This window comes from Oryzias latipes, chromosome 16 (assembly GCF_002234675.1).
Source record: "Oryzias latipes chromosome 16, ASM223467v1".
In the NCBI taxonomy this organism is placed as follows: domain Eukaryota; kingdom Metazoa; phylum Chordata; class Actinopteri; order Beloniformes; family Adrianichthyidae; genus Oryzias; species Oryzias latipes.
In genome coordinates, this window is record NC_019874.2 from 21,625,152 (window position 1) to 21,652,454 (window position 27,303).

Consider the following 27,303-nt stretch of genomic DNA (forward strand, 5'->3'; position numbering starts at 1 on the left):
TCAGAGGTGAATTTTTAACGAATTCCTGCTGCTCTGCAAAACCATGTCCTAGAACACCACAGAGTTTTATTTTTTTTTTTTTTGCCTAATAATGGCAAAGTCATAATTTAAAGGCCACTGGTAACACTTTAAAAAAAGATCAAAAGATGATCAGAGTTGGACTTTAAGCTTTGCTTTAACTTTTCAGGAAGCCATTCTCATACAAAATATCGAAAGAAAATGCAACAAGCTGGAAAATGATGTTGTCTGCTGTAGAGGTGAGAGAAAACAGGAAAGGGGGATTAGAGAGGTCATTGTAGACTGAGTAGTCAATGTGCACCATTAACCAGGGCATCTAGTAACAAAAAGAGTGAAAATAGCAAAAAATTAGAACTATGCATCTGTAAAAGAAACAATTTCTGCGCATAGAGGAGCGTTAAGAATGGACAATAATGAAGTCAGCTGAATGTTTGATCAAACTTCAGATAAAATCAGAAGTGCCTAAAACAGGTTGTTGGAAGCTGAAAGTCCTTTTTCGTAAAACATTTTGATAACCGTTCCTTCAAAATGCATCTTTAATGGCAGTAAAACTTAAATGTGAACTATCAGCATACCATGCAAATATGTTGAAGGGCTGGTCACTTAAATGTGCAGATTTTGTTCAGCGTGAGTTTGTAAGGCTGCAGCAACAGTATTAAAAGAAATCGGAAAATTCCCCACATGTTTGGAGTTTAACTGGTTCAGTAAAAACAGAGCTGTTAATAATATCCTTGTTTCAAAAAAAAAGGAAGGAGAGGATGATGGAAAGAAAGTTTAAAAAGAGTAATAGGAGGAAGGTGGGGAAGTAAGGGAGGGCGGAGGAAGGAAAGCCTTTGAATTATTGTCCTGTATATGCTTGAGTGGAGGTGAGACGCAGCGCTGGGTGCGACATGGAGAGTTGTTAAAGAAAAGATGAGAGGTGATGCCAGCGGTGGGGAGGCGAGGTGGTGGTGGTAGGGAGGGGGGCGCAGATGATGAATGGAAGGAGGAGAGGGATGAGAGACGGAGCAGCATGAAAGAGTGTGTAGAGTGCTCGGTCCCGCTCCGAGGATGATGAAACGTTAATTAAAGTAAACGAGCTACCTGAGCTCTCGGCTAACCCCCCCTGTCACACTCTGTCAGGAGACAGAACGAGGGGGGGGGGGGGGGGAATCTGACTGGAAAGAAGTTGGATAATCCAGCTGTGGCTTTGGATGAGAGCTGTCACAGTTTGCTGGCAGAGATGCCGTCCATCTGCTGCACGCGCCACGATCATGGCATTCTCCTTTTCAGCAGCTAATTAGTCCTCAATGAGCTTAAAATGTATTTAACATTTGCACTTAAAATTAAAGTTGCTGCTTGCGTGATTAAAAACAAACAGTAAAAGGAAAAATAGGCCCCAAATGTTCCATATGTGTCCTGATTTGCGCGCACGAGCCCCTTTGCGCACATAAGCCTCATCCCCACGCAAGGTTTATCTGCCAAGATCACCTTTGTTTCTTTGTAATGCTCATATTTATTCAATTAATCTGCGCTTTAATTCGTTTGTATAAATATCTACCCGCTCTGGCTATCGCTCTTTTTTTTATTTCTCTCCAACGATTATCCTGGCGTCTAATTAGAAATCGATGCCGCTGGGCCGGCGGGTATTTGCAGTGTGTTTGTGGACGTTGAGAACAATTCCCCGGACGGAAAAAAAAACCGACAGAAGAAAGAGAGAGGAAGAGGAAACGCTGCACTATGAACTGGACTGTGCGCGCAAACACATGAGCGTGCGCGCGCATAAGATTTCTGGACTTTACACCTCCCAGCAATTCAGCTTTAAAAAAAGCAGTAAAAAAGAAATAAAATAAAATAAAATAAAAGGTACAAGAAGATGGAAAAATGAAAAGAAAATCATTTTAACGACTGACTTGAGGGAATTGTTGAGGGTGGATTCCCGAAGAAAAACAACTGTAGAAGTGGAAGAAGCCTTTCAAATGGCCTGCGTTAAACAGCGATTATTATTATTATTTATGGTGTGTAATTGTGTGCTTTTTGTCTTAAAAAATGCGGATCTGTAAATGTTGTTGCTATTATTTTTTTATTTGAGGTTTTATTCCTAATTTAAACAAAAAGATTAAGTTAAATGTAAATAAAAACTCTTTTTTACGTGATTTTTATCACCATTTAGATGTTTTCTTTTTGTCCAATTTTATTTAAAAGTTTGAACCTTCTTTATTTCAAAAAATGAAAAAGCATTTTTTTTCCTATTTGGTCACCCTCGGTTGATGGTTCTATCCTGTCTGCCTGGCGCGTGTCCCCTCTCTCTTCCAGCCGCGTCCAGCGGACACGAGATCGTTTAGAGTCGGCGCGTTAGCGCCATTACCTTTGCCAATCGAACCTAAACGGATTATCACCTGTCGGATGGAAAAATCAACTGTTCCAACTGAGTTTAGAAAAAACAGAGAACGAAGCGCTCGCACTTTTATTAGTTCATCCATAGGGCCGAGTGTTTGCCGTCTGCGCGCGGTTGGTTATTGGCTCGCTCTGTAATCTGGTTTCCCGCTGCCGCTCCACTGTTCCTCATCATCATCATCACCACCATGAGGCAGATGCAGCTCTCTGCCCTGCTCCGTCTCCCCTTCTCCTGTGGCTCTGCACGTGCGCAGCAGTCAGGAAGTGTCATATCGGCGCGCACAGGGTCGCAGTGTCACCCCCCGCTGCACGACGAGCACAACCGACTAACTTTTTCTTTTCCCCCCACCACCCCCTTGTTGTTGCTTCACATTTCGTCAACCTCTGTGATGCTTTACTCGTTCAAAAAAAAACAAAAATCAGTCCGGGCTGTGGTGGTTCTGCTTGTGTGTGTGTGCGCGCGTAAAACTCTTGGAGTGTCTTTGTTGCTTTGTGCTCAGAGTCTCCATCCTTGCATTTTCTGTCAGTCCATCTTCCCATCTTGCATTCTCATTAAGCCCCCCCCCCCCCCCCCCAAAAAAAAAAAAATAGGCACACAGAGAAACACACACAGACACACAACCCTCCCTCCTTCACTCACACTGCTCTCCTTCTTCTTCCTCCGCGCCTCGCGCTCCCCTTGCCCGTGGCTATGTGATCGTGAAAAATGTGTTTACAAAACTCGCTCTCTTGCAGATCAAACTGCGCGGACGAATCAAAGGCTTTGGAGGGAGAGGCAGAGGAGAAGCGAGGGAAGAGATAGAGAGAAGAGTGTGCGTACAGGCCTTAGAATTTTCAAATTCTCTGTATGTTGTTCTTTTGTGTGTGTGCGTGTATGTGTGTGTGTGACCCCTCTCGCGCACATGTGTGTGTGTGTGCCTGCATCTCTTTTGGTAATACAATATCTTTAAGGCCCCCAAAACAACTATCTGTGTCTCACAGTTAAACATGAGATAATGCAATATTGATGTCTCCTTGTCTTTGCTATAACGCAATACTGGGCCCATTCTGGCTGGACATACGAAGGCGGGCTGATGGTGCCCTTGCACTTAAAAGAATTACTCTGCTCCTGTAATAAATTTTAGAGCCATGCTGCACAAATATGGAGTCCCTAAAGGAGCGCACAGACGGGCCAAACCAAAGGAGTTGAGATTACTCAAAGCAACACCAAGTATTCCGCTCAAATACAGTACATTCAGACGGGGCTGGATTCGTTGTCAGCCTCATCATTCATTTGATGTGTTCATCAGTGTTTGTTTACATCTTCAATCTTTTAGGTTCTTGTCTGAAGGTGAAGTTAGCCTCAAGGAAACTTCATGGACAGCTAAATCCATCCAGCTATTTTCTCAAAACCAAAATTTGGAGCATTTTTAGGGAAGGAATATGTTGCAAACAAAAATAAAGTCAAAATGGCAAAATGGTTGTTATATTCCATATCTTATCACCTTTTAAAGTTATTTAAGTCACGATGTTTCTTTAAATTCTTGATAGTCAACTTTCAAACAGAAGAGAAAAGATGCCTCATTATGTGAAATGTCATAAGATCCGGCTTCTTCATTTGAATCAGGATCTCGATTCCCCTTCTGTGTTAAAGGTTTTGATGGTTATGAAAGCCCCAAAAAAAAAGAAAAGAAGAGAAAGACATACAAAAGACAAGAGGAGATGCTGGTGAAGGAGAGGACAGGTGAGAGGAAGAGGGGGGAGTGAAGGGGGCAGATGGACAGGCGGGGGGAGCGATTATAGCAGGGTTTATGTATGAGCTATTGATTGGGTCGGTGGTGACTTCTTGAGTGGTTAATTCGGGAAGTGAGAGCGATAGAGAGTAACTTACTGACCAAAGAGGGAGGGGGACGCTGATGGAGGGGGGGGGGGGGGGGGGGGGGGTGAGGAGAGCGAGGGGGGAGAATGGAGACCCAACAGCCACTGTGGGAGTACCTTTCTTCAGGTGCTGTTGTCAAAAAGACCAATGTGGTGGCTCATCGCTGTAGGAGGGCACAGTTCTTCTTCTTAGTGTTTTAAGTTTTTATGCCAAAAATCATCCAGAAAAAAATTAATGAGGTTCTGGCAATTGTTTATCTTAAAAAAATCTTAACTTTAATTTTGCTGAATACAGATGCTATTTGACTAATGAAACTTTTGTTTTATTGTCTTTTTGTCTATAAAATTAAAAAAAGGAAATATAGGGGTTCAGAATGCAACTTCTTTCCCAAATCTCGAAAAAGCAAAGACAAATTGTTATAAACTGTTAATAAAGACAGATTTTGCATGTTTTTGCGCTTGATAGCTTCCATTTTAATGTCTTTTGCAACCCATTAACAGAACGATCAGCTAAAACGATTTAGACGATGACATCCAGAAGAAAAGTTCAGGTTCTCTTTCTAATTGAAAATGTTGTGTGGTCACTTTTTCTCTCTCCTTTAAACAAAATCTCATTTGATCATTACAAAGGGCTTAAAACCAAAGCTGCAAAGCATAAAAATAAAAAAATCACTTTAGCCAGCCTGTAAGCTCAACCATGAGGTCAAAAAGGTCAGCTAATGTTAAAAAAAACTATACCAGCAAACAGCTGATCAAGTGGTGAGGCAATAACTAAGAACGCATCATATACATTTAAAAAAAATGAACGTGAAAAATGGCTGGAAAGCTGCCGTCTAACATTGATCATCTTCGAGTGAAGCACACAAAAGACTGAGTCTATTAACTGTGTAATCAATAATATATAGACCAGTGAGGCAGGAAACAAAAACAGGGCAGAGACAACATCCACTTCAAAATAAAATGCAAAAAACGTTCACGAAAAATGATCAATTAAATTTCAAAATAAATCAGGAAGTGAAATGTTGATGGAGACAATTCTTTTAGCAAAAATATCAAATTTATTTTAACTTTGTTTACAAGTATATTCACAGTGTTTTGGAGTTTTTCTTTTATTATTTTACTCTTGTTTATAGTTTTCAGCATTAAGATTACATGGGAACCTTAAAAAAATCTTTAGTCCTTTATACTCTCATAAGAAGAAAACTGAGTATAAAACAACAAAAATAAGAATTTGGTACAGACACTTCAGGCCTGAATGCCAGATAAACATTACACATCATGCTTTAAGGATCAGTCTGACAAATGTGAAACATCAAATCTTTCTCTTCAGCTGCTCCATTCAGGGGTCGTCTTTCTGCAGGCATTCAGCGACATCTTTTTTACTCATTCATCTACTTTACTGCATCCATGGACTTCTGCTTTGTGTTCCTTTGACCAATTCCTCCTCAGATCGTGTCAAACCATCTCAAACTCCTGACTTTATCTCCAAAACACCCAAGAGCTGACCCTCTGATGCTCTCCTTTCACTACTAAAGAGGACCTCAATCTCCAGCTTTGTGTTGTTATTATAGAGCTGAAAGGCTCAATTTGACAAATGAGTTCACGTCTCACTAAATATTAAACATTTAAAGTTAGAGAACCCAATCTTGAAGGCTGTTTGACCTTGTTTTCTGGCCGAAGACACACAAATAGTCAGTTTAAAACTTTTATGTCATTAAATAACATGTACTCTAGCCAACTGAACATTTGATATGTTTGCTATGAGATTTTTAGAACTATTTTTTTTATTTTGGACTGTTTTTCACATCATCTCCAAGCTGGACTACGCACGCATGCACGCGCGCGCGCGGACGTCAAAGGACCCTCCGAAGCATCTCTTCTTCTCCAGCAGCACCTAGTCTCAGTCAGGAAGTCAGAAACAAAAGCAACGACCTTTAGTGCGCGCGTGCATGTAATAGTTGTGTGGGCGTGCACGTGGTGCGGATTGTGAAGGAGATTACTATTATTCCGAATGTGTACGACGCACGGTTTGCTCTCTTCACGCATGTGTCAAAGTCGGTTTGCTGGTAGGATATCCTGCAGACAGACTCCTTGTGTGTGTGTGTGTGCACGCGCGCGCGTGTGAGACCGTGTGTGTGTGTGTGTGTGTGTGAAGGTCAGCTCGCCGGCGCAGTTTCTTTTCCTATTCCTCTTCCCTCTCGCGCAGGTTTTGATCTCTCAGCCGCGAGATCAAAGGCGCTCTCTGGCTATTAGTCAGCGCGAGCCATTGATCCTTCATCGATCCACGCAAGACACAGCCGCCCCGTGAACACCGCGCGAGGCTCCCCAAAGCTCTTCCCGCGCGCCAGGAGAAAGAGAGACAGAGAGAAAGTGAGGAAGGAGGTGAAGCCGCGTGTGTGTGCGCGCGAGTTTTTTTTTTTCCACCGGCGCGCGCAGAGCCAAACTCGAGCTTTTTCTTTGCCGCGGGACATGAAACAATGAGGCTCGAGCCGGTTTTAATAAAGCGCGCTTTCCCTCCTTTCAACTCTGGCGCGAGGCGGACGAGCCGGCAGCGGAGAGCGATCGATAATTAATGACGATGAATAATTTAACCCTATCGATCGGTACTTTTTTTCTCCATCATTTTCCCCTACTTTTCCTTATTTTCTTATGGCCAGCCTCCTATATCATACTTATGCCGATTCATGCGCCCAGCATCCGCATGTCCGCTCACCTCTTCAACTGGAGTCCTCACCTCCACGAAAATCTGGAGGAAAGACAAGAAAAAAGTTTCTTCATTACAGCAACAAAACATCTAAACGTTTTAAAATTAATGCATTAATTAAGTGTCACATTGAAATGGGATTTGTTGACAACAATTATCATTTTTGGTCCAAATTCAGTAAAAAAAAGAACACTACAAGGGGACCTATTGATGCTTGCTCAACACGTGTATTACTCCGCGACCAAAAGTAGTCCACGAGAAAAAAAAACACTTCAAGGTTAAGTTGTTTTGAATAAGAACTGTCTATAAATGACTTTAATATTTTTGGGCTTTTTAATGGAGATTTTATTTTACATTTAAAATAATTTGGGATCAAAAAGTTTTATTCTATTCTAATCAAATTGAGTAAATATATTTGTTCTTCATTTCTGTTATAATCACTGTTATTTTCTCTTTTTTCCGTCTGTGATTGATCCATAGAAGAAGAAAAATGTTTTTAAAAAGCCTCTTGGTAATTCTTATCCCATGTCTGGGGCTGTTTCTTTCAAAGTAAATTTCACTGGAATTTAGCTGGGTGCTGCTGTCAGATGATGGTCTGTCTCAGTGTGAAGGACTCGGTATTAGGATTGCACCTGCAGTGTGGTGTAATATGTGCTCTGTAGGAGAACAAGCAGAGAGCCTCAGAGCTCCTGTAACTATACATCTTGGTTAAATACACTGACAGAACTGTGCTGCTGTCTGTTCCTATTACCCAGGCTGAACTGGTTTTCACCTTTTCACATGAAGTGTGTGTGGAGCACAAGATGCAGGAGGGAACGTACCAGAACGTGGTTGCTGGGCTTTTTATAAATAAGAATTGGCATTAGATTTGATTAAAAATGTTAATAACACAGTATATGACAACAGCAAGATCAGACATTTTGCAAAATTTAAGCAAGAGAAAACCCTCGAAGGTGTTTTTTTTCACTTTGTGAATCATTTTTACATTTATACATTTATTGTTATCGTTATAAAGTGCTCAAAAACAAAATAATGAGTATCCAAAAAGGCAAAGGAACTCAAGACAACAGCCGGCTGAGGAACGAAAAAGATATCAAACTGTCCAAACAGAGACAGATGACACACACACGCAGCCATGGCTATTAGTGTAAAATATATTTAAACATTTAAAGCAAAGTTTAGAGGAATGTCAGAAACCTTTAGAGGAAATTTGAATTGAGCATGTTGTCCACAAAAACACTAGAGGTCAACACTAAAACATACTTTTATTCCAACTTTGAATATGTTGATGAAAAATAGATATAAATAACAGATAAACATATAAAGATTTACCCCACAGTGAATAATTATCACAGGCTGTAATTCAGTTCAACGTTGACTTTTCTCCTTAGCGTTAGGATTGCAGGTTCCCCCCCTCCTCCTTGACCAACCCTTTCCTTTTTTTCCGTCTCTCCCCTCCTCGTTTCTCCTCTCCTTTCCATCTCCTCTAACAAACCCATAGCAGAGTCCCTCAGTTCTCCCGCCTGAGGCTGACCAGTGTGTCAGAGCTAACCAGGGAGAGGAACAGAGAGGGGGGAGACAGATAGTGCGGGAGAGGAGGAATTGAGAAGGAGAGAGTTCAGTCGGGTCTTTTTTTTTTTTTTTTTTGGGGCAACCAGAAAAAGGAAGATAAGACAGATATACTGAGTCCGTTTCATCTCGTACTAAAGAAAGCGGGAGAGGCCAGCTCTTCATGTTTCTCATAGTATTCTATCTTTTTATATCACAGCCCATCACTCTTTCCTTCTTTAGACAGCACTGGAGACATAATGTTGCCTGAATGTCAGGCTGAGCTCCTTCGCTTTTCCAGCCCAGTCACTCTGCAGAATTTCAAAAACATAGTTACAGTACTTTCCTCATACCTCCTGTCTGCAAACCGTGGCTTTGAAAGGACAACAGCTTATGGATGAAAACATTAAAATCACTTGGCTTGATTTGTAATAAAACACATTTGGGGCATTTCTATTTATGTTTAATGAAAGTTTATAAGTTGATGAGACTGAAGTGCAAAGCAGACACAGAATAGTAAAGCAAACTAGTATCAATTTAATTGTATTAGAGATGGGTTTTTTTTTTGGGGTTCAAATTCCAAGATTTGGTCAAATTAGACCTGAGCTTGGAATCACTTTGATAGAAGCAAAAAAAAATTTTTTAATTGTTCATTTTGAAAGCTAATGGAAATGCATTTGGCCTTACAAAGTACACAAGTTGTTTTAAAACTGAATTTTCTGAAGTGAAGGTGCCAGGCCTCACATGCACTGTTACACAAAAATGATGTATAACCCTTTTGCTTCACAAGTTTGAAAGCATTTGCGAAAAAAGCAGAAAAAGCCCTAAATAGCCTCTAATGAGATGGTGTGGTTGTCAAAAAGCACTGTCCTCTCTTAATCTGTACCAAACATACAGTATTTTTGATTAAAGTCCCACTCCAATCAGCTATTGCTCTATTGTAAAAGTATTTTCAGCCGTCTATAATTGGGATTATGCAGTTTTTTAGCCAAAAGAGAAAAAAAATCTTTGTATGTAGAACATAGTTTCTGCAGAGCGGCAGTAGTTCATTAGAAATCCACCTCTGAGTTGTCGGCGAGTCTTTTGTTGTGGAGCCACTCTGTGGCCTCTTCCCCTCTCCATTACAGAGAGATCTCTGTTAAGACGGTCCTCCGCTAGCTTACTGCCCCTCAAATCCTCAACCCAACACTAGCGGTGCTATAGAAATGGGGAACAATATTGGAGCTTTCTAGCCGTACAGTTTTGAACTAGATTCCAGCAAATGAAGACGTCCATGGCTCTATTTTTCTACAAGTGGATCCATCAGAATGTATCGGAGCAGGGGGCTTGTGGCTTGCCGTTGTAGCTTCTACGTCACTTAGAAGCTTTTTCAAACAGCATTTTCTCATGTGCTCCTGATTCACAACAATTTCTATAAATAACCCTCAAACACAATTTTAAGCTTAATGTTCTTTATGTTTGTCATCCATTATCAGAAAAATGCCACAAGAACATGTAAAAAACACCAAAAACAGTGAATCCTTGAACGACTGCATTTTATTTAAATATTTTTATATTTGGACTCAAATACGATAACATTTTTGCAAATTAGATGAAACAGACAGTACTCTGAGCTTCCTTGCATTCATATTTTCATGTAAAGTCAGAGAAAAATTTGTCCCAAAAACACAGCAGGATAAACCGGATAAAAACTCTGACTCATCATCTCAGGTTGGGTTTACAGCAGCAGTTCCTTTTGCAGACCTACACTGTGCAACATGTGAAGAGGTACTTTTCTTTGAGCACTGGTTTTGCAGTTTTTTATCAAGATGAGACTGTGCAGAGCGACTAGGCCTCTCCTTTTATGCGTTCTACTATTGTAACACTTCTAACTGTGTGATCCATCATTCCCACAGCTTTTATAGATGACCTTTTGTGAAAAAAAAGTCTTTTGTTTGAACTATTGTGTCCACAACCGCAGAAAATAAAGCATTGGTGTTTTCTTGTCTACCTACACTTCTTCTCTGTATTGGCACCAGCATTTTCAGTAAACAAAGTGTATTCTCTCTTTCGGCTTGCCGCTGAGACGTGTGTTAGTGTGTCGATACTGATTCAGTCAATATCTATGGGCTCCATGTCTTATTCTGTGCGCCGCCGCTGCTCGCTGTGTGCATGACGGTTGCCTGAATACCTGCAGACTGCGCTTTGTGCCATATCTGCTTGAGACTGTGCGATCTATTGCAATCTGCGAGTCTGTGCCTGGCAGTCTGTGCATGCATGTGTGTGTTTGCAGGAGAGTGCGTGAATGAGGAACTGTATTCCCTGGGCTGCTAGTTATAATGTTTCTGGGGGTGATGGGGGGGAACTTGAAAGCCCTGTGCTGCCCAAATCAAAACTAACAAGGAAATGATGGGGGCTCCTTTATCTCCTCTCTGGCCTGGGGGGCCAAAGGGGCGGGAGGGGTAGAGAATGGGAGACTGGGCAGGGAGAAACACAAGGAGGAGGAAGAGAGAAAGAGAGATGGAGAAGAAGAAGAAGGAGAGGAGGAGGAGGAGAAGGGCAGCCTGGCTTCCTCTTTGATTTGTAAAAAATGCATTACCTCCGAAATCAAACGGAAAATTACTGCGCCGAAGCAAAACACACAGAGCAGGAGAGGAAAAGGAGATGGGTGGGGCAGAAGGGAGGAGAAGACAGAGGTAAGGTGTGTGTGTAAGTAGGCAGGAGGTGGGAAAGAGGAGAAGGAGAATTCACCTGTATGGATATCCTACCAAATAGGACAAAAACGAATACGGTTATGGATTGAGGATATGCGCGGGTGTCATGGGAGTGAGATCCTGGCTGAGTACATATGTATATATAATCCTCAGAGGAAATGAGTCTATACATGCTGCAGACCAAGGGGATATGGTAAATGAAGGAGATGATGCAGTATTGATGGCCAGAAACCCACAGGGAAGAGAAAACTTATAGATTACTACCTGCAAGACAACGAATTTTTCATTTTTTTCCCCCTAAAAAGCTCAGTTCTTGCAAAAGCCTTCATTCACACCTCATGTTGAAATGTGAGGATTTTTATTGAAGGCCAGACTTCTGAAAGTTTGAACATTTAAAAAAATGTATGTTGGAGGAGACCAGCACTTCCGCAATTAATCCATTTATTTTCTTACAATCCAACCTAATCTTTTATATCAATTTTGTAAAAGACCATTTTGGTTGAGGCACGGTTTATTTTACTATTATGTAAAAACAACCAAGTGGCATCACAGTAGACAACACACATGAAAAGGCAGGAAAAAATGATCAAGCCATCATTTCAGTCCAATGTGTGGAAACACTTTAAATTTAGCAAAGACATACAGTGTGGTAGAATGCTCTAATAATGTTCACTTTGTATTATTTTGATGTGGAAAAACAACAGTGGGCTCAACTTTAGGAAGCTGAATTCAACACAGTTGTCTCGACGGGCTTCACACCAATAATTGTTCAAAAACTGAATCAGTCATGAATTAGAATTGCTGAACTGAACTAGACAGACCCTGGACATCCTGGCCCTTAGACTCTCCATCTCAGTGAGGAAAAATCTGTAAAGAAAAAATTACAGGACAAAAGAAGAAACCTCAGGGATGTCCACACCAAGGAGGGATCCTCTCCCAGGATGGACAGGCGATGTGAAAGTTAAAGAAAATGATCTCATTTAACTCTACAACTACATGTGTGAATAGTGTGCCAGATGGGCTTCACCCAGATGTCCTGGGGGACGGCTGGAGGAGCGAGACGAGCCAGAATGGATTTACTATTAATTCTTGTTTATTTGTACACATATTTAACTTAGACTTGATTATCTAGCAAGAAACACAAGGAAAGTTGAAAACATGCCTGCACTGTTCAGTATCAGGTATTTATCTCTGAGTCACACCGGTTGAATTTTTGGCTAAAGATGTCCTGGATCAGCTTTAGCTCGGTGAATCAGATTGGTCAAAATGAACCAATATTTTATGAGAAACCACAAATTATCCTATTAATTGAATCATTATTAAAAGGAATTGTTACAGCCCTAAATAGGTCAGATCACAGGCCTAAAAAAAAGCTGTTAAAAGTTTGTAAATCTATAAAAGATTGCTTGTTCAGAGCGTGCAGGGAGGAAAAAAATGATAGACAAATGAAAATGTGATTGTGTGGATGATAAGAAGAAAAAATACAAACACATGTGAGATGGTTGGAATATCTGAGGAAAACAAGAGAGCGGCTTGAAAACAAGGAGAATGAGGAGCAGGGGGAGAGCAAAGGAGGCCACAATCCAGAGGCTGAAAGTGGGGTGAGAGCGACGCAGAGACCGATGGAGAGAGTCTGTCAGAGTGAGAAATGCCTGGAGTTAGCAATAATAATTTATACAAACACACCTTAATAATTCACGTTCCAATTCAATGCTGGAGGGAAAATCCAAAATTCACAGAGCATAATTAAATAGAAAGAGGCAGAGAGGGGAGAGATAGCGGGACCAGCAGCAGCAGCAGCAGCAGCAGGGCATCTCTTCCATCTGAGCTTTGTCAAACAACCCTGATGAAACTGCAATATCCAAACTATATCCTGTCATGTTCGTCACCCGAACAGCGAAAGCTCCATACCATTCCCTGTCAGCATATGTCTGCTCACATTTCGTTTGCCGCCGTTCTTATAATAAGCTCTCATTCAATAAAGCCGACCACCTCCAACAAACACAGGTTTGGATACGAAGTGTGACAGGAAGTAAAAGAGCCCAAATGAAAACTGGGTTCCTGCGTCTTATGTCTTTCTTACATCTAATCTTCCTTCCATCTCTCTGGTGTTTTAAGGTTAGCTGTGAAAGTCACATTTTGTTGTTTGTGTATTCAAGATCTATTTATTGTCAAATTGTGCAATACATTTTAACATGCAGATGACATTTTTGTCCTCTCAGATCCTGGTGCAAACAAGCAGAATGATGAATAACAACAAAAAGACACAGCATATAAATAACATGTATAAATTACAGTATACATTAATGAGAACAATATATAAATACATATGGGAGAAGAATTACAATGAGATGCTGCTGTCGTATACATTTTGCTTTGTTTTTCATGAATTCATTTTGTCATTAGCAAAAATGAGGGAGTTGTCTTGTCATTTTAAACCCTGTTGCTTTTAAACTGGAATTAAATCATTTTCGACTCTTTTCTACTTTAGTTAATAAATAGAACTTTATGAGCCTCTGAAGCTCTTTTTGTTTTTTTATATTATTTTATGATTTTTGAAGTAAAAAGTGATAACAAATTAGTTCACAATGCTGAAGTATTTGATCATTCTTTATAGTTTTTATTTAAGCTTTTTAAAATGACACTATTTTTTGCAATCGTTTGCTGCTTCTGAGGTTGATACAAACATTGACTATATTGTTTTCATAATTCCAATTTAGTGATAGTAGATATTTTTTCATGTACTAAAGTGGCAAGAAATGCCGTTTTAAGAAATTACAGATTATAGAATCATAAATGAGCACTCTCAAGTAGGAAAGTTGTTTGAATTATGAGTATTGGAAACATAATAATAATAATGATTTATCACATGATCCTCTAGAAAACGTTTTTTTTATCAGGCCTTTAATATTTCTGAAATATTTGGACAAACTTTAAGCCATTTAGGATGCTTATTTTTATGTTTTATATTTGTTTTTTTATTCCCAGAGGTGCAGCAATACTGTCATTATAATAATAATTCATAATTGATCAAATATAACTGTTCCTATTCAGGCTCTATAGGAAAAGGCAGTAAATGCAGAGGAATTTATTTGTGAGAATTGATGCAGGTTCGTGATCAAAATCCCACCATATTATGGCTGTATTGCTGTCATGTTTATTATCTGGGACTTTTTAATGTTTGATTAAATAATTTTATCAAAACTTTTACCTCTTTAATTAATTTACAGTAAGTAAGTAAACAAATGTGAGAAGATCAAGTCTTGATCTTTTACAAAAACGTTATTGTTTTTACACTACCCAAGTCACGACGCCCATTCAAAATAACATTTTGAATTCATAAGTTAGCTTACTTTCGCAGTTGGTTTTCAAACATTTTTTTAATTCCTGCTGTTGGAGCCGCACTTTAGGAATGTCCAGCACATTGCATCACACACAGCCTCAGGTGGCCAGACAAGATCATATCCATCAAACACCTGATCTCCACCAAAGACATATGAAACATAACCTTGTTGGGTTTCACATCGATTTATGGGATCATTTTGAAGTCCTGTTGCGCCTTTAGATGCTTATGCAATACCTCAATTTTGAGAAAAGTTTATTTTGAACTTCGTGGCTCAACTCTGACCCAAGCAAATGACGTAAGATCTGCTGCTGAGGAACGTCCCTCTGGTCGTACAGGTCTGAGCACCATCTCCAATGTGTTTCAGGTGGAGGTATGGACTGCAACTGCGTCAGTGATTTGCTTCTCCCCCCTGTGCCCGCCCTTTGGACGCCAGGTGAGTCGTATCATCCTCAAAGGTTGTAGCTGTTTTGACTTCTCCATGGAAAGTTATTTTGAAAAAAAAAACATTTAATTAAGAAACAGAAAATTGAAATCCTGATCAAAACTGTTGTATTATATTTATTTTTATATTTTCTTCAGATCTAAATAGCCAATGAATAAAATGGATTGCTGATTAAAGCCAAGAAGCCTCAACATGGAAATGAAATGCTGAAAATGTTCTTAAAAGATTCAGCTTTATTTGTTTTCAGGAGTTTCTTAAAGTAATTGGTTTCACATGTAGTGTTTTTAAATGGCTTGTTATAATCAAAAGCCGCCCAGCTCTGCGTATGATGTGCATACAGTTGGCTTTTAAAATTCAGACCTGAGCAGCATCAATCAGATCTCCCCCAGCGAGCTGTCATCATCCTACTGACCAATCTGTTGAGGCTAGAGGGCATTAGCACAGACTAACATAGCTCAAGGCACGTGCTGTGATATTAAACACATCATCCCTCACCTCCACCACTCATCAGTCAGACAGCGAACACTCCCCCCCCCCAACATCGGAGCTCAGTGGGACAAATGTCAGCCCTTAACCTCCTGTTTTCCCACTTGCACCACCCAGGGTTTGCCTTCCCGGACTGGGCCTACAAGCCTGAGTCAAGCCCCGGCTCCAGGCAGATCCAGCTGTGGCACTTCATCCTAGAGCTGCTGCAGAAGGAGGAGTATCACGGCGTGATTGCCTGGCAGGGAGATTATGGCGAGTTTGTCATCAAGGATCCAGACGAGGTGGCCCGGCTGTGGGGGATAAGAAAATGCAAACCTCACATGAACTATGACAAGCTGAGCAGGGCGCTAAGGTATGTTTGTATCTGATAAGTCCACATTTATCACACTTTACATTATTTGTTTACTCATGCTGGACTTAATCCTCACTTAACATCTCTCCGTCTTGGGGAAAATGAAAAGATGAAGAAGGGACTTGCGATAGGGACGTCAATACCCTCAATTTCTGCTTATCTGTTGACATCCTAATGGAAAGTTCAGCACTGAGCTAGCATTGAAAAAATTCAATAGGGATTTCAAAATTTACCCACTGTGAGGAATTACTTGGACTTCTGCTCAGAAACCATGCTCACACCCCCGTTATATACACTTTCAACGTATCTCAGAATCTCCTTATGCATATACAAACCACCCTGTTTGAACCCTCCTCCCCCTAAATCTTTTTGGCCCCTTGTTAATGTGGGCTGTCGTCAGAGTCTAATTGTTATGAATTGGCTGGGGCCACAATTAGCCTTCTTAATTAGCCTCACTTAATTGCTCAATTAAGGGCCGCTGCACAATTGCCATGCAAAGCAAAACATGTACACATCATTGCACTGGGTTCAGCCGCCATGAATACATGCTGATATGCATAAGCTTCTGTGTTTGTTGCTATAGTGCGTCTGCATAATGAGGTTCTCCTCACTAATTTTTCCTGCTGAGTTGTTTGGTGGAGCTATGTGATCGCTTTCAGACAAAGGAATGCACAGGAAGAAGATGCTTTTGGATTGTAATCTTTAATCACGACGATATGTTTGATTTTTTTGTTCTTTTTTTGTTGTTTTGTTTTGTTTGAAGCACCTCCCCATGGTGCTTCATCAGAGCTCTCAGCTCTTTTACCTGAGCCAGATGGCTTCATGTTTTCCCTTTTTCTGCCAATACACCCGTCCCTGGCACAGGGTGCAGCATGACACCTTCATGGGTGGTAACGGAAACTGGCATGACGACGCATTGACAAGCCCAGCGGGAGACACCGGAGGTCGTCACCATGACAACTGCTCTTGTTGTACCACCTTTGGCAGTGGCAGCTTCTTGGTGTCATGTAACTCATGATCACTGCAAATCGAAACATTCCGATTCTTGTTCTTTTGTTAGGGATTTCTTTTCCCTGAACCTTTTGCAGGATTATTTGTTATATGAGAGCAAATAAATATTTTAACATTTTGTTTTATTCCTATGTGAATTTTTAGCACAATATCCATGTTATTTCTTTTTTTTTAAAACATGGTTGTGAAAATCTAATATTCTTGCATGCATTTCTTGTAATTTAAACAGGATTTAACTTCTTTGTGTGAATTACCAGCTCTGTAAGGTTTTCCTTCAAATACCTCCCTGTATTGAAAAAAGCCAGTGAGACATGAATTGATCTGGGGAAGGAGGAGATGAATAAAAACGGTGGGAAATCAGCATAGCTCTTTGCCTCACAGCACCAAAGTTGTTTACTTGTTCCGTTCTTACAGTGAGGAAATACTAAACCTTGATTTAGGCATTAAAAAAAATCATTTCCTTCTCTTTTCCTTTTCCCTTTATCCCCCACCTCCATCCTTTCATCGATGCACTCTCCACTTCCTTTCCAGGTATTACTACAACAAGCGGATTTTGCACAAAACCAAAGGGAAGCGTTTCACCTACAAGTTCAACTTCAGTAAGGTGGTCCTGGTGAACTACCCCATCCTAGACATGGCCAACTCTCCCTTTTTTCTGGCTCAGAACCACTTTAATGGGAGCTCTGCCACACCAGACTGCAGCCCAGAGGTAAAAAAGCTTTTATAATGGTTAAAAAAAATTGTTAATGCTGATTTTTTTTTTTGTGATAAGTAAATGAAGAAATTTTAGTAACAAAAGAGAATCCAGACATAAAATATCTGAAGAAGGTTAAAAAAAGGCAAAAGCATCACTTTAGTTTCAAATAAAGCACTATTACTCTGGTCATTAAAATCCACATCCCAGTTTTAGATTTTGTCATTATAGTTTTTAGCTCTGAATGTTTCATTAAAGAGGAGAAACATTTTCTGTTATGTAGAAATCATGCTTGTTTGCCTTTCTAAGATAGAGATAAATTACATCAGAAGTCAGGGGAAAGTAAATCATGAGCAAAAATATTTCAAACATTTTGCTTTGCATTATTAGTATTTCTCCCAAAAAACCTAATTAAAGAATTTTGAAACAATGTTGCTGTCAAAATGTGCATCATTTCCTTTTTTGTGCAACAAACGTCCTAGAAAGCATAGTTAACTTGAAAGGCCAGTATGAGGGAGAATCAACCATCATTTGTCTGTGCCACCCTTCAGATGGGGATAAGGAGATGCAGACTCTGAAGGAGACAGAGCAAGGGGACGGTTTTAACTCGCCCTTAAAACAAAAGAAGAAGTTATCCCCTCCTTCTCTTATCCTCGTCTCCGGCACCGTATCCATCTGTCATCGATTGAAAATGAAAGAAATAGAAAGCAAAGGAGGCCACGTCAGATCAGATCAATGGCGGGTCATTAATGCGGTTTGTTAAGCAACGTAGATCTCGCAGCTTGGATGTACAGTCTTGGCTTTCAAACTTGAGGCTGCGGGAGTGACAGAAACTATTGATTCACAGTGATGCTAGGTGGGAAAAAAATCCCCCCTTTGTCCCCTTGATTCAACTGTTTCATTTACTCTCCCTTGACTTCTGTTCTTTCACATATTTAAGCAGCAATAAGGTGGACACACTGACGCACAGAGACACACTGCTGCAAAACTTCCTGAGCTGTTCCTCTGCAAGTCCCATTTGTCCTGGGTCTTCTTACACGAGCTGACCTCTCTCCTTCTCCTTGTCATTCATTATATGTTCTCTTAATCTGGATCTCCATTTGACTCTGTACTTTTCCTGCCTTTGAGTCTAAGCCTCTGTGTCCTCCCACCTCCCTCAACCCAGAGTCCCAGGGTGACTCTTTTTATCATGTCCTTGGTGCAACTGGGTCTCTGTTTGCATCACTCTGCTTCTGTCAGTTTATGACGTTTCTCAACATTCTGCAGAGGCATTTTTTGTGGGCGTGCACACAAATTATTCAGAGAGCCCCCCCCCCCCCCCCATTCCTAAAATAATTGTGTTAACTTTATTTTTTACTTACTTTTCCCAACACAGGCCATCCAGTCGTTGTTTCCTCGTTTGCCAGACACTGGAAGAGGAGGACTGTTTGATCGAGGAACCACAGCGCCTGGACCCGAAGGGGACAAACTGAGGCTGGACACATTCCCTTTCCTAAGTACAGGTGAGCTGCAGAAACAACAACAGAAAATTGTTTGTTGCAAACGTCAATCCAAACATGAGAAATCCCTCAACGAGGCATGAGGAACTCGGGGGTCTCAGCGTTTGTTTGGGCTGTGTGCTTGCGGAGAAGTGAACAAAGGTGGGAGGAGGCAGAAGGACTGGAGGAGAGCAGATTGAGGAACAAGGATATGGGGAGGCATGAACCTTTATTGTTAAAGGAAATAAGACAGATGGCGGTCCCATAGCAGGCTGCAGAGAGGCTGCGCTTCAGGTGAGAATCACCAGGTTAGCTGCTGAATTATACATTTCAACAGAGGAAAGAAACATGTTGGAGGCAGGAGAAGTGATCCTTTACTTCAGAATGATAGTCCACGCCCCCCCCCCCCCCCCCCGTTAGGGTACGGGCGCGGCTCATGCTGCGGTCGGTTACCAAAGCGTCCAGTTTTTGTTTGCATCTTTTTTACTCTCTGCACATGCAATTTGATGCACAGGCATCCACAGAGTTCAGGAGGTAACATGCAGACACATGTACTCACACACACACGCATGCAATCTTTATCACACAACCTGCCCCCCCCCCCCCCCCCCCAACTATGTTTGTCCTCAGGTCCTATTCCCCCCTTCTTCCCTTCTCACCCTCCCATGTGTCCCCATCGTCCTAATCCCTTCCCAGGCAGGAAGGCCCTAATTGAGGGTGCAGGCTTCAGTTTGTGGCCTGTGGGCGCCCATTACTGTGTTTTCATAAGCAAGTGAGGCCTGCCTGACTGATTCAATATTCATGTGTCTGCCAGCTACTCCTGGCCCAGCACGCAGAGACTTCACCGCTGTCAAATTAGCCCTGCATAGTAAATAACGGAGTGAAGAGAGAAGGAGTGAGGCTGGGAGAGTTGGAGGGTGCAGCAGAGATAGAATCTCTGAGTTGGTTGACATTTGGAAGGAAGTTGAGAAGGTTGTGAGGCAATGCTTTTTGCATGTTCATAAATTTTTGAAAGCAGCATTACCTCAGAGTTACCCTCTTTCTCAGAGAGAAAAGATGCTTACAAGGAACCGAATTAAAAATGCAGAACAAGATTTATTTGAAAGACTGTTTTTTTTTCTGCTTAATCTGAAACAATGCAGATGCCAGAAGTCAGGACATGTGATTGACATGTTATGGGATGGCATCAAATCAGAGTCTTCTTGTTTCACCTAGCAGCCATAGAATCCCTTCCACTGTAGTGTTCTCTGTTCTCACATCTGTTAGCAGCTGTGTGAAGTGGGGGTGCGCAGTGCTGCCTGAACCATCAGTTTATTTTTTTTGTGTAAAGCAACTGTGCCAGAATGAGCCCCTGTGGCTCCATATTAGAATTGCAAATACCACCAACTCTAATTAGTAAAGATTCTTAGATGCTGAATGTCAGGAAACCTTTGCCCCTTCTGAGTTTAACCTCCTTCTCTGGATCTTCTTTGTCCTGTAGGTGCCCAATGCTACACCAAACCCCCGTCCCTGCTGGGCCCGTATCCTCGCAGTCCAACCTTCGACTACCCTTGGGGCTTTAACCCCTACCTCCCAGGAGCCTTCTCTCTCAATAACTGCCCCAAACTGCCTCCTGGCTCCCTTTATCCCTCCCAGTTCTATCCCAATCCTTTGCAGAGCAGCCTCTCCCAGCTGCCTCACCCCTTTTCTTCTCTGCTCCCTCCAGCGGAAACGGGTGCAGGAGAGAGAGGAGTAGCAGGGCAAAACGGGGGAGCAAACGGCACAGCGGGGGGTCAGGCAGGCAGGATCTGTCTGCCACCCTACCCAGGAAGCCTGCCGATGGGTCGGACAGACATTGGCAATGGAGCCGCACTGAGCGAGAGGGAGACGGTGGAGGCCAATCCCCCGGGTACGGGGCTGAACCTGGGGGTGGGAGCTGTCAACCTGGGAGCGGGGAACGGGACAGGCCAGCAGAGTCCCACAGAGAGGAGAGGAGGGGTGAAGCAGGACCCGGAGTCAGACTCAGACCTGGAGATTACGGATCTGAGCGACTGCAGCTCGGAGAACGAGAACGAGCACGAGTTCAGCATCAGAAAGGATGCCAGCCTGGTGAGCCGGCCGCAGCTCACGCTGGACGGAAAGAAGGGAAGCGTGCTGCCGCCCATCTCCTCTCTCCCTCCGCCAGTGTCCCCTCATCCTCTCAAGAGCCTGATGCCAATCAATCCTCACCCCCCATCCATCCCCCCGTCGCTCTCCCCCTCCATGCCTCTGCACGAAAGACACAGGGAGACAGAGACTCTTAAAATGATCCACAGCTAAGACATTTTCTGACCAGTCTATGCTCGATAACTCTCTTCTTCTCTCCTGTTATTTCTCAAACAGACACTGCAAAAAAAAAAATTTTTTTTTTACCATAATAAGCAGATCCGTTTTTCACCTCTCAAACAAAGATTTTCTTCATTTTTTGAGTGCATATTTAATAGGAATTGATTAAGTTGATTTACTGCCAATGATAATCAACAGCAACTTATTTTTTTCCTTTAAAAAAAAACTTTTTGAGCAAATCTGTAAGCTTCTACATTTACTGTCTGCATTTGGGCCAGGAATAAGATCATGAAAGTGATCAATCAGATCCCAGAACAGCCCACCTTGATAAATATTAACAAATAAAATCCACACACTGACAGAAGTGCAAAAGAACACTGCTTAGATCGATCTAGTTCTGCAGATATGTCCTCTCAAGATTTTGCCTGAACCAATTACTTGAAAGAAAGTATCAAATACTGCCACCTAGTGGTCACTTTAGTAAACTTTTTTTGGGTCAACGTTTTCTCAAATAAAACCAAGTTCTAATTTTTCCAATTTTTCATGAATTCTTGATTTTTTTTAATTTTATTTCATCTTTAGTCTTGTTAAATGTGTTAGTTTTGTGAACTTTGTCAGCTGGGTTCCTGCATACTTTTCAATAGGAAAGAAAAAGACAGCAAGAAGAGCTGGACCTACTTTGATTTGTATGAATAAGTCAGTGTACATATTTTATTATGATGTATATGACATTTAATTATTATTCGCTATGATAAGATTTAGCTGTATTGTTGTGATTTAATTCAGTATTTAAACATGTTGGACAATTATAAGCGTAGGTGTATCAAAGTTTAAATTATTGATGACAGAAGATCTGCCCTCTGAAGAGGTTTTTTTTATTATTATGTGGACAGAATTTAAGATGGGAATATGCCAAGATTTTCTTCCTTTTATTTATTTATTTATTTTGCTCTGCTAATTGTGCCCTTTAATAATTTTGGCCCTCAGAGCAAACCCTTTGAGCTCAAAGGTATAAAAATTTGCCAGTAGATTTATTTTTATAGTTAGTATTTACCCAGTGCAAGTGCACTGCAATTAGTCAAATGTGAATAATTTTGGCCTTAGTGGGTTTTTTAAAAAATCTTTTCCCAAATCTGTTTAGACTTGATTAGATCAATGCCTTTATAAGCAGTGATATGTTGTTTTGCTGCTGGACATTAAAGCGTGGAAAACTGATTTACAGAGGCAGCATTTCCAGGCTCTCCCTCATTTTAATGAACAAGCCCCTTTCGACAGTCCAGTTTCGTCGGCACAGAGTGAACATTGTTGTACAGTTTCTTAACCTTTGCGGTCCATGGTTTGTCAAACAGTGGCGGTTTAATGATCAGTAGTGAAAGCTCTGTTGTAAAGTTAATGTAAAGCTCCACGTTTTGGTGAGTCATTCCAATGAAAGGTCTCCAAGTGAAGAACACCAACAGCTGTAAATATTGTTTTCTTTGTGCGTGTATGTGTGTCTATACACCTAAAAATGACATTGCAGTGACTTTGCCAGTCATCCTTCTTTGTTTTACTGTAAAAAGGGAATAATGAAAAGTGCAAAAAAGAAGAAAAAGATTAATATCTTCCAAAGCAATAAATATTATTCTGGATAGAGGGCTGTTTTTGAGTTTTTGAATACATTCAGATCTTGAGAGCAACAACAAGGAGGATTCAATAAAAGCCCAATTTCAAAAAAACACACACGAAATAGTTCTGGCATTTTTAAAAATGTTTTAAGAACATCTGAGCTGTGGTTTCAAGCGAAGAATTGATCAATGATTTAGTTTTCACCAACAGGATCTCAGTTTTGGTTGTTGGTTTCTGGTTCTGCTTGATTTCCTTTGGAGTTTTGACTATTGTTAGCTATTGACAGCAGTAATAAGGAAAAAGTCTGTGCCTCTGAGGAAAGAACTGCACTCAGCTGCTGACAAACAAAAGCTTCAGAGTTTCCATTGTTGAAAAGATTACGGTTTAAATTAAAATTATAAAGTTTGAAGATTTCACAGGCAACTGGTATGGATTGCTGCTAAAACACTTAGTTTACACTTAATGAGATTTAACAAATGAAAGCATTGATTAGATAATAAGATTACTTAAAGTAATCTACAAGCTGTCAGGCTTGAAATTTCACACCTGTTTCCGAAGCTGAAAAGAAATGGCAAACAGCAACTCACGATACTAATTTAATAAGAAGTTGTTGATTGTTTAATGATGGTATTAATTGTAAGATGTCAGCTGTAATTGTGCATCCTTTTATGCTTTTAACATTTTTGTTTTTCTAGATGTTTGGTCATAATTTCCTTAACTATGAGAAAAGGACAAACAACACATGATCTTAGCTGTGACATTTAAGAAGAAGAAGAAAAAAGGAATTGAAGACATTAGCCAAACAGTTTGGAGACATGTAGAATTTTTGTATTGGATTAAGCGCACATTTATGCACAGAAATTATTTCAATATGCTACCCCATGTGTTTAGCTCAAGATACATTAATAGCATTGACATTGGGATTGTGAGTGCAAGAGAAAATGTGTTGCCTTCACTTGCTATCTGTGTGGAGGTGCAAGGAAGAGTATAAAATGTGAGGACAAATGTTTTTGTAAAAGAGCAACCCTGTACTGTTCTGCACTATGCAAAGCATGTATGCAGTAAGAAGGAAGGTTTGCTGTCATATTTATTATAAAAACCAACACAACCTACTTAAGAAGTGAAGCAACACCTTTCATTGACTGCCAAAAACAAGCAAACTAGAAGATTAGTTGTTCCAACAATCTATCAGTAGCACATTTTCATTCTGATCGGTTGGTCATTATTTTATTTTTGGCATCGCTCCTACAGACCATGAAGGATCTTTTATTCATCCTGGGAGGTCAAGAATGTGTTGTCATCTAAATTCCTCTCAAGGAGTCACCTAAAAGGAATCCATTCAATGTCTAAGAAAGCCCATTGGTGGATTTGTCACAGTAAAGGGGACCGTTTCAAATCACAGTACCGTATGCCAGCCATCAGTCAAATAGCCAGGAAAATAAGGCAAAATAGGCCAACTAATAATAGTCATTCAACAGCAATGTCATGAATACGGCCTCAGTACATCTTGATATTCCACACTACCAAATCGTAATTGCAATGTTTCAGGAAAATATTTTTTGAAATCTTTCATTTATATTTTACTGATTATAAACACAAAAGATACTTTTTTAAATTATCACTTATCTTCTGCATAAAGATTAAGCTGTAAAAGCTGCTGCACTGAAATTCTCTGCCACTAGACAGGCAGTAATTCAGTTTTATGCTTTAGCAGCCAACATGTTCATGTGCTCCTTTGTAAACCATCTCACCAGTGTTTATGATGGACACAAGGATGTGGCTAGTAGACCTCGAAACAGGTAAGAGTTTGTCTATTTCTGTATATTCTGGTAAATAATAAAACTGAGTAAGTTATCTGATTGAGAATAAAATTGTTGTGCACATATTTGAATGCATGGAATTAGCTTCTTTTTATGTTATTTTCTCTTGCTGTGATAAAACTTTCATCTGTTTTGACCTTAAATGCAAATTTATTTAACAGAATGAGTAAATAGCTGCTTTATAGTTTTTAATTCTACATACATTTTTCTTTCTTTGCACAATTCCTCAAATGTGGATAAAACATACGTTTACTTTTGAGGAAATAGAACCTTTTTCTATACAATAAATATTTTTAATTTATTCAGGGAAAGTCCTGTGAAATGAGTTTATGATTTCTTTGGACTACTTTTGAAATTTAAAAATAAAATGCCGTATTAAAAGGAAGAAATGAATTGACAAGATTTTGTGTGTGTGTGTGTGTGTCTTTATACAGCGACAATACATAGAATTTAATTTTTGCAATGATCTTCAAGTTACTTATAAGGTTCTTTTGTTCTAAATCCTCCAGAACTATCAGCATTTCTTAAACATGTTTTCTTCATACATGTTACTGGCTCAAATATTTCTAAAATAAACTTTCTACTAAAGAAAAACCTTTTTCTAAAGATTGAAAAAAAGTGTTTCTCAGCAAAAACTTCAAATTTGCCCAAAATAGGACAACTTTTATTTTTAAATATAACGACTGCATACTATTTTATATGACAAATAAAATGTTATTTGCGGATTGACACATTTGATTTCGAAATTTTTACAAACTGAAAATTCAACAGTTTTGTTTTCTATCTTATTGTTTGTTTCAAGTTGAACTTTGTGTTTGATATTTTGACAAAAAATACATTAGAATTTTCTGTGGAGATGTAGTTACAAATGATTTTCAACACATTTAATGAAAATGTCAAAAATGGTCAGAATATGTCATCTGGTGATGTAAAATATGTTTTCTGTAGCTGCGTTTGTCCACAGAGAGGCGCCAGGACGATGAAAGACAAATGTGTAATGAAGCCTGTCCAGACACAGAAGCCTGACAATAGAACTGAAGCCTGCACACAGCTGTGTTGATTTTATGGACAGCTGCTCATACAACAACTGTCTCCTTCAGAGAGTTGCAGGAATTTGTTTGTCATTCATTCATTTATCCATTTGTCAATTGTAATAACATGTTGTTTGCCACTTTTATGACAAACGTTTCAATTTTAAAGGCTCCCCCTCCTGGGAAACAAATTACGGAAGATGAATAAAAGAACAAATAGCTAATTATTAGGCTATAAAATTTCTATTTTTAGAGCAAATAAATCACTGACATTTTTTTGTTTGTTTTGTAGCAAAGTGGGCTCCGCGGGGACGGGTAACCGTGTGGCACAGTCAGTGCGGAAACACCGTTCACCCTGTCTTTTTAACTTTCTATTCCAGCCGCAGAAAACAACCAAATACCAAGTTAATTTTTTTTCTATTGGTGTATTTTACCGAACACTATACACAAATAGTTTTGAAGCCTTTCGCTTTTGCTCGCAGTCCTCTATACTTCGAGCTCTTTTTTCTAGACGTGTACTTCCGCGTACCGTGTTGTGCCCCCCCCCCTTCCACTGACACACACAGCAACTTTCGAACAGGAAACCCTTTAGACGCTTCGCCCGTCGTTTTTCTCTGCGTTCCAGGGTAAGTACATCCCATAAAACAACTCCAACTAACACTTTAACACGTTTAAATGTTGAGCGGTTCGATTGGTGTGATTAAAATCGAGATAAATTCATTTTTAACCGGACTAATGGTTCGCCCCCCTCGACCCCCCTTCCCCGTGAGGCAGATACAGGAATGCTTTGCTCGCGCGCGGCTGCTCGGCACCTCAGAAACAGCGGATTTGTTTCAAAAGTAACATAAAATGTGGAACTTTTTGCCTTCTGGTTGGCTCATGAGCCTAATATAAAGTTTACTTTGTTTTGAAAAACTTGGAAAATAGCAGCCTCCTTCTCAGGTGAAGTAGCAGACTTATATTTTCTTGCAAATCCACCGAGGATTTAGAGAACCCTATTAGGTATTACACTCTGAAGCACAAATCAGGTTAATATCCTCCGAGGGAGTACTGTTATGTCATGCGTTGTCAGAGGGAACTTTATCGCAGGATACTTTATCTATTTTGGAGTTTTATGTTCTAGACAAGGACACACATCTGTAATTTATCTGACTGTGTCAAAGGCTGGAACTGAAACAAAAATGTTAGGAAAGCCCTGCAGAGTCTGTTGTGTTTACCAGAAAGCAAAAAAGTGGGGCAGCTGAGCTCTGACCCATTCTAGTCAATCTATTTGTGTCTAGTATTAAAAAAGGAAAGTAGAAAGGAAGATCTTTGGCTGAAAATGAGGCTCAACTGATACTATTTAGGATCAAGTTCAAGGAGCCAAGTAGAGTAACACAATGGATAAATTCAAGTATATATTTTTAATATTCTTGGCTTTATTTAATTCCGTCTCCTTGTGATGCACAGAAAAGCTTAACTAATAGGGTTTTGTGAAACTTTAAGGATGACCATCGTCTTGTTTTTCCTACTTTGCTTCTGCAGGACCGTTTTTTTTG

General features: G+C 40.2%; 2 protein-coding genes across 9 annotated transcripts in view; both read left to right on the forward strand.

Annotated features, from left to right (window-relative positions):
* LOC101157246 (ETS translocation variant 3-like protein) overlaps positions 1 to 21,384 on the forward strand; it is a 42,173-nt gene extending 20,789 nt beyond the window's left edge. The window contains exons 3-7 of the mRNA XM_004078236.4: positions 14,907 to 14,975; positions 15,588 to 15,822; positions 17,365 to 17,542; positions 18,903 to 19,029; positions 20,486 to 21,384. Coding sequence (XP_004078284.1) covers positions 14,915 to 14,975; positions 15,588 to 15,822; positions 17,365 to 17,542; positions 18,903 to 19,029; positions 20,486 to 21,303 — 1,419 coding nt within the window. The 5' untranslated portion in view covers positions 14,907 to 14,914 and the 3' untranslated portion in view covers positions 21,304 to 21,384. The remainder of the gene's footprint in view (positions 1 to 14,906; positions 14,976 to 15,587; positions 15,823 to 17,364; positions 17,543 to 18,902; positions 19,030 to 20,485) is intronic.
* A 4,875-nt stretch (positions 21,385 to 26,259) lies between these two features.
* Positions 26,260 to 27,303, forward strand: part of arhgef1 (Rho guanine nucleotide exchange factor 1) — a 43,769-nt gene continuing 42,725 nt past the window's right edge. For 4 of the 8 annotated variants that reach the window (XM_011485513.3, XM_020710275.2, XM_011485515.3 and 1 more), the window contains exon 1: positions 26,260 to 26,391. The gene's annotated coding sequence lies outside the window, so the exon portion shown is untranslated. Of the gene's footprint in view, positions 26,392 to 26,601; positions 26,708 to 27,303 lie in introns of those variants that run through there. The other 4 variants (XM_011485510.3, XM_011485514.3, XM_011485517.3 and 1 more) reach the window with 3 other exon arrangements.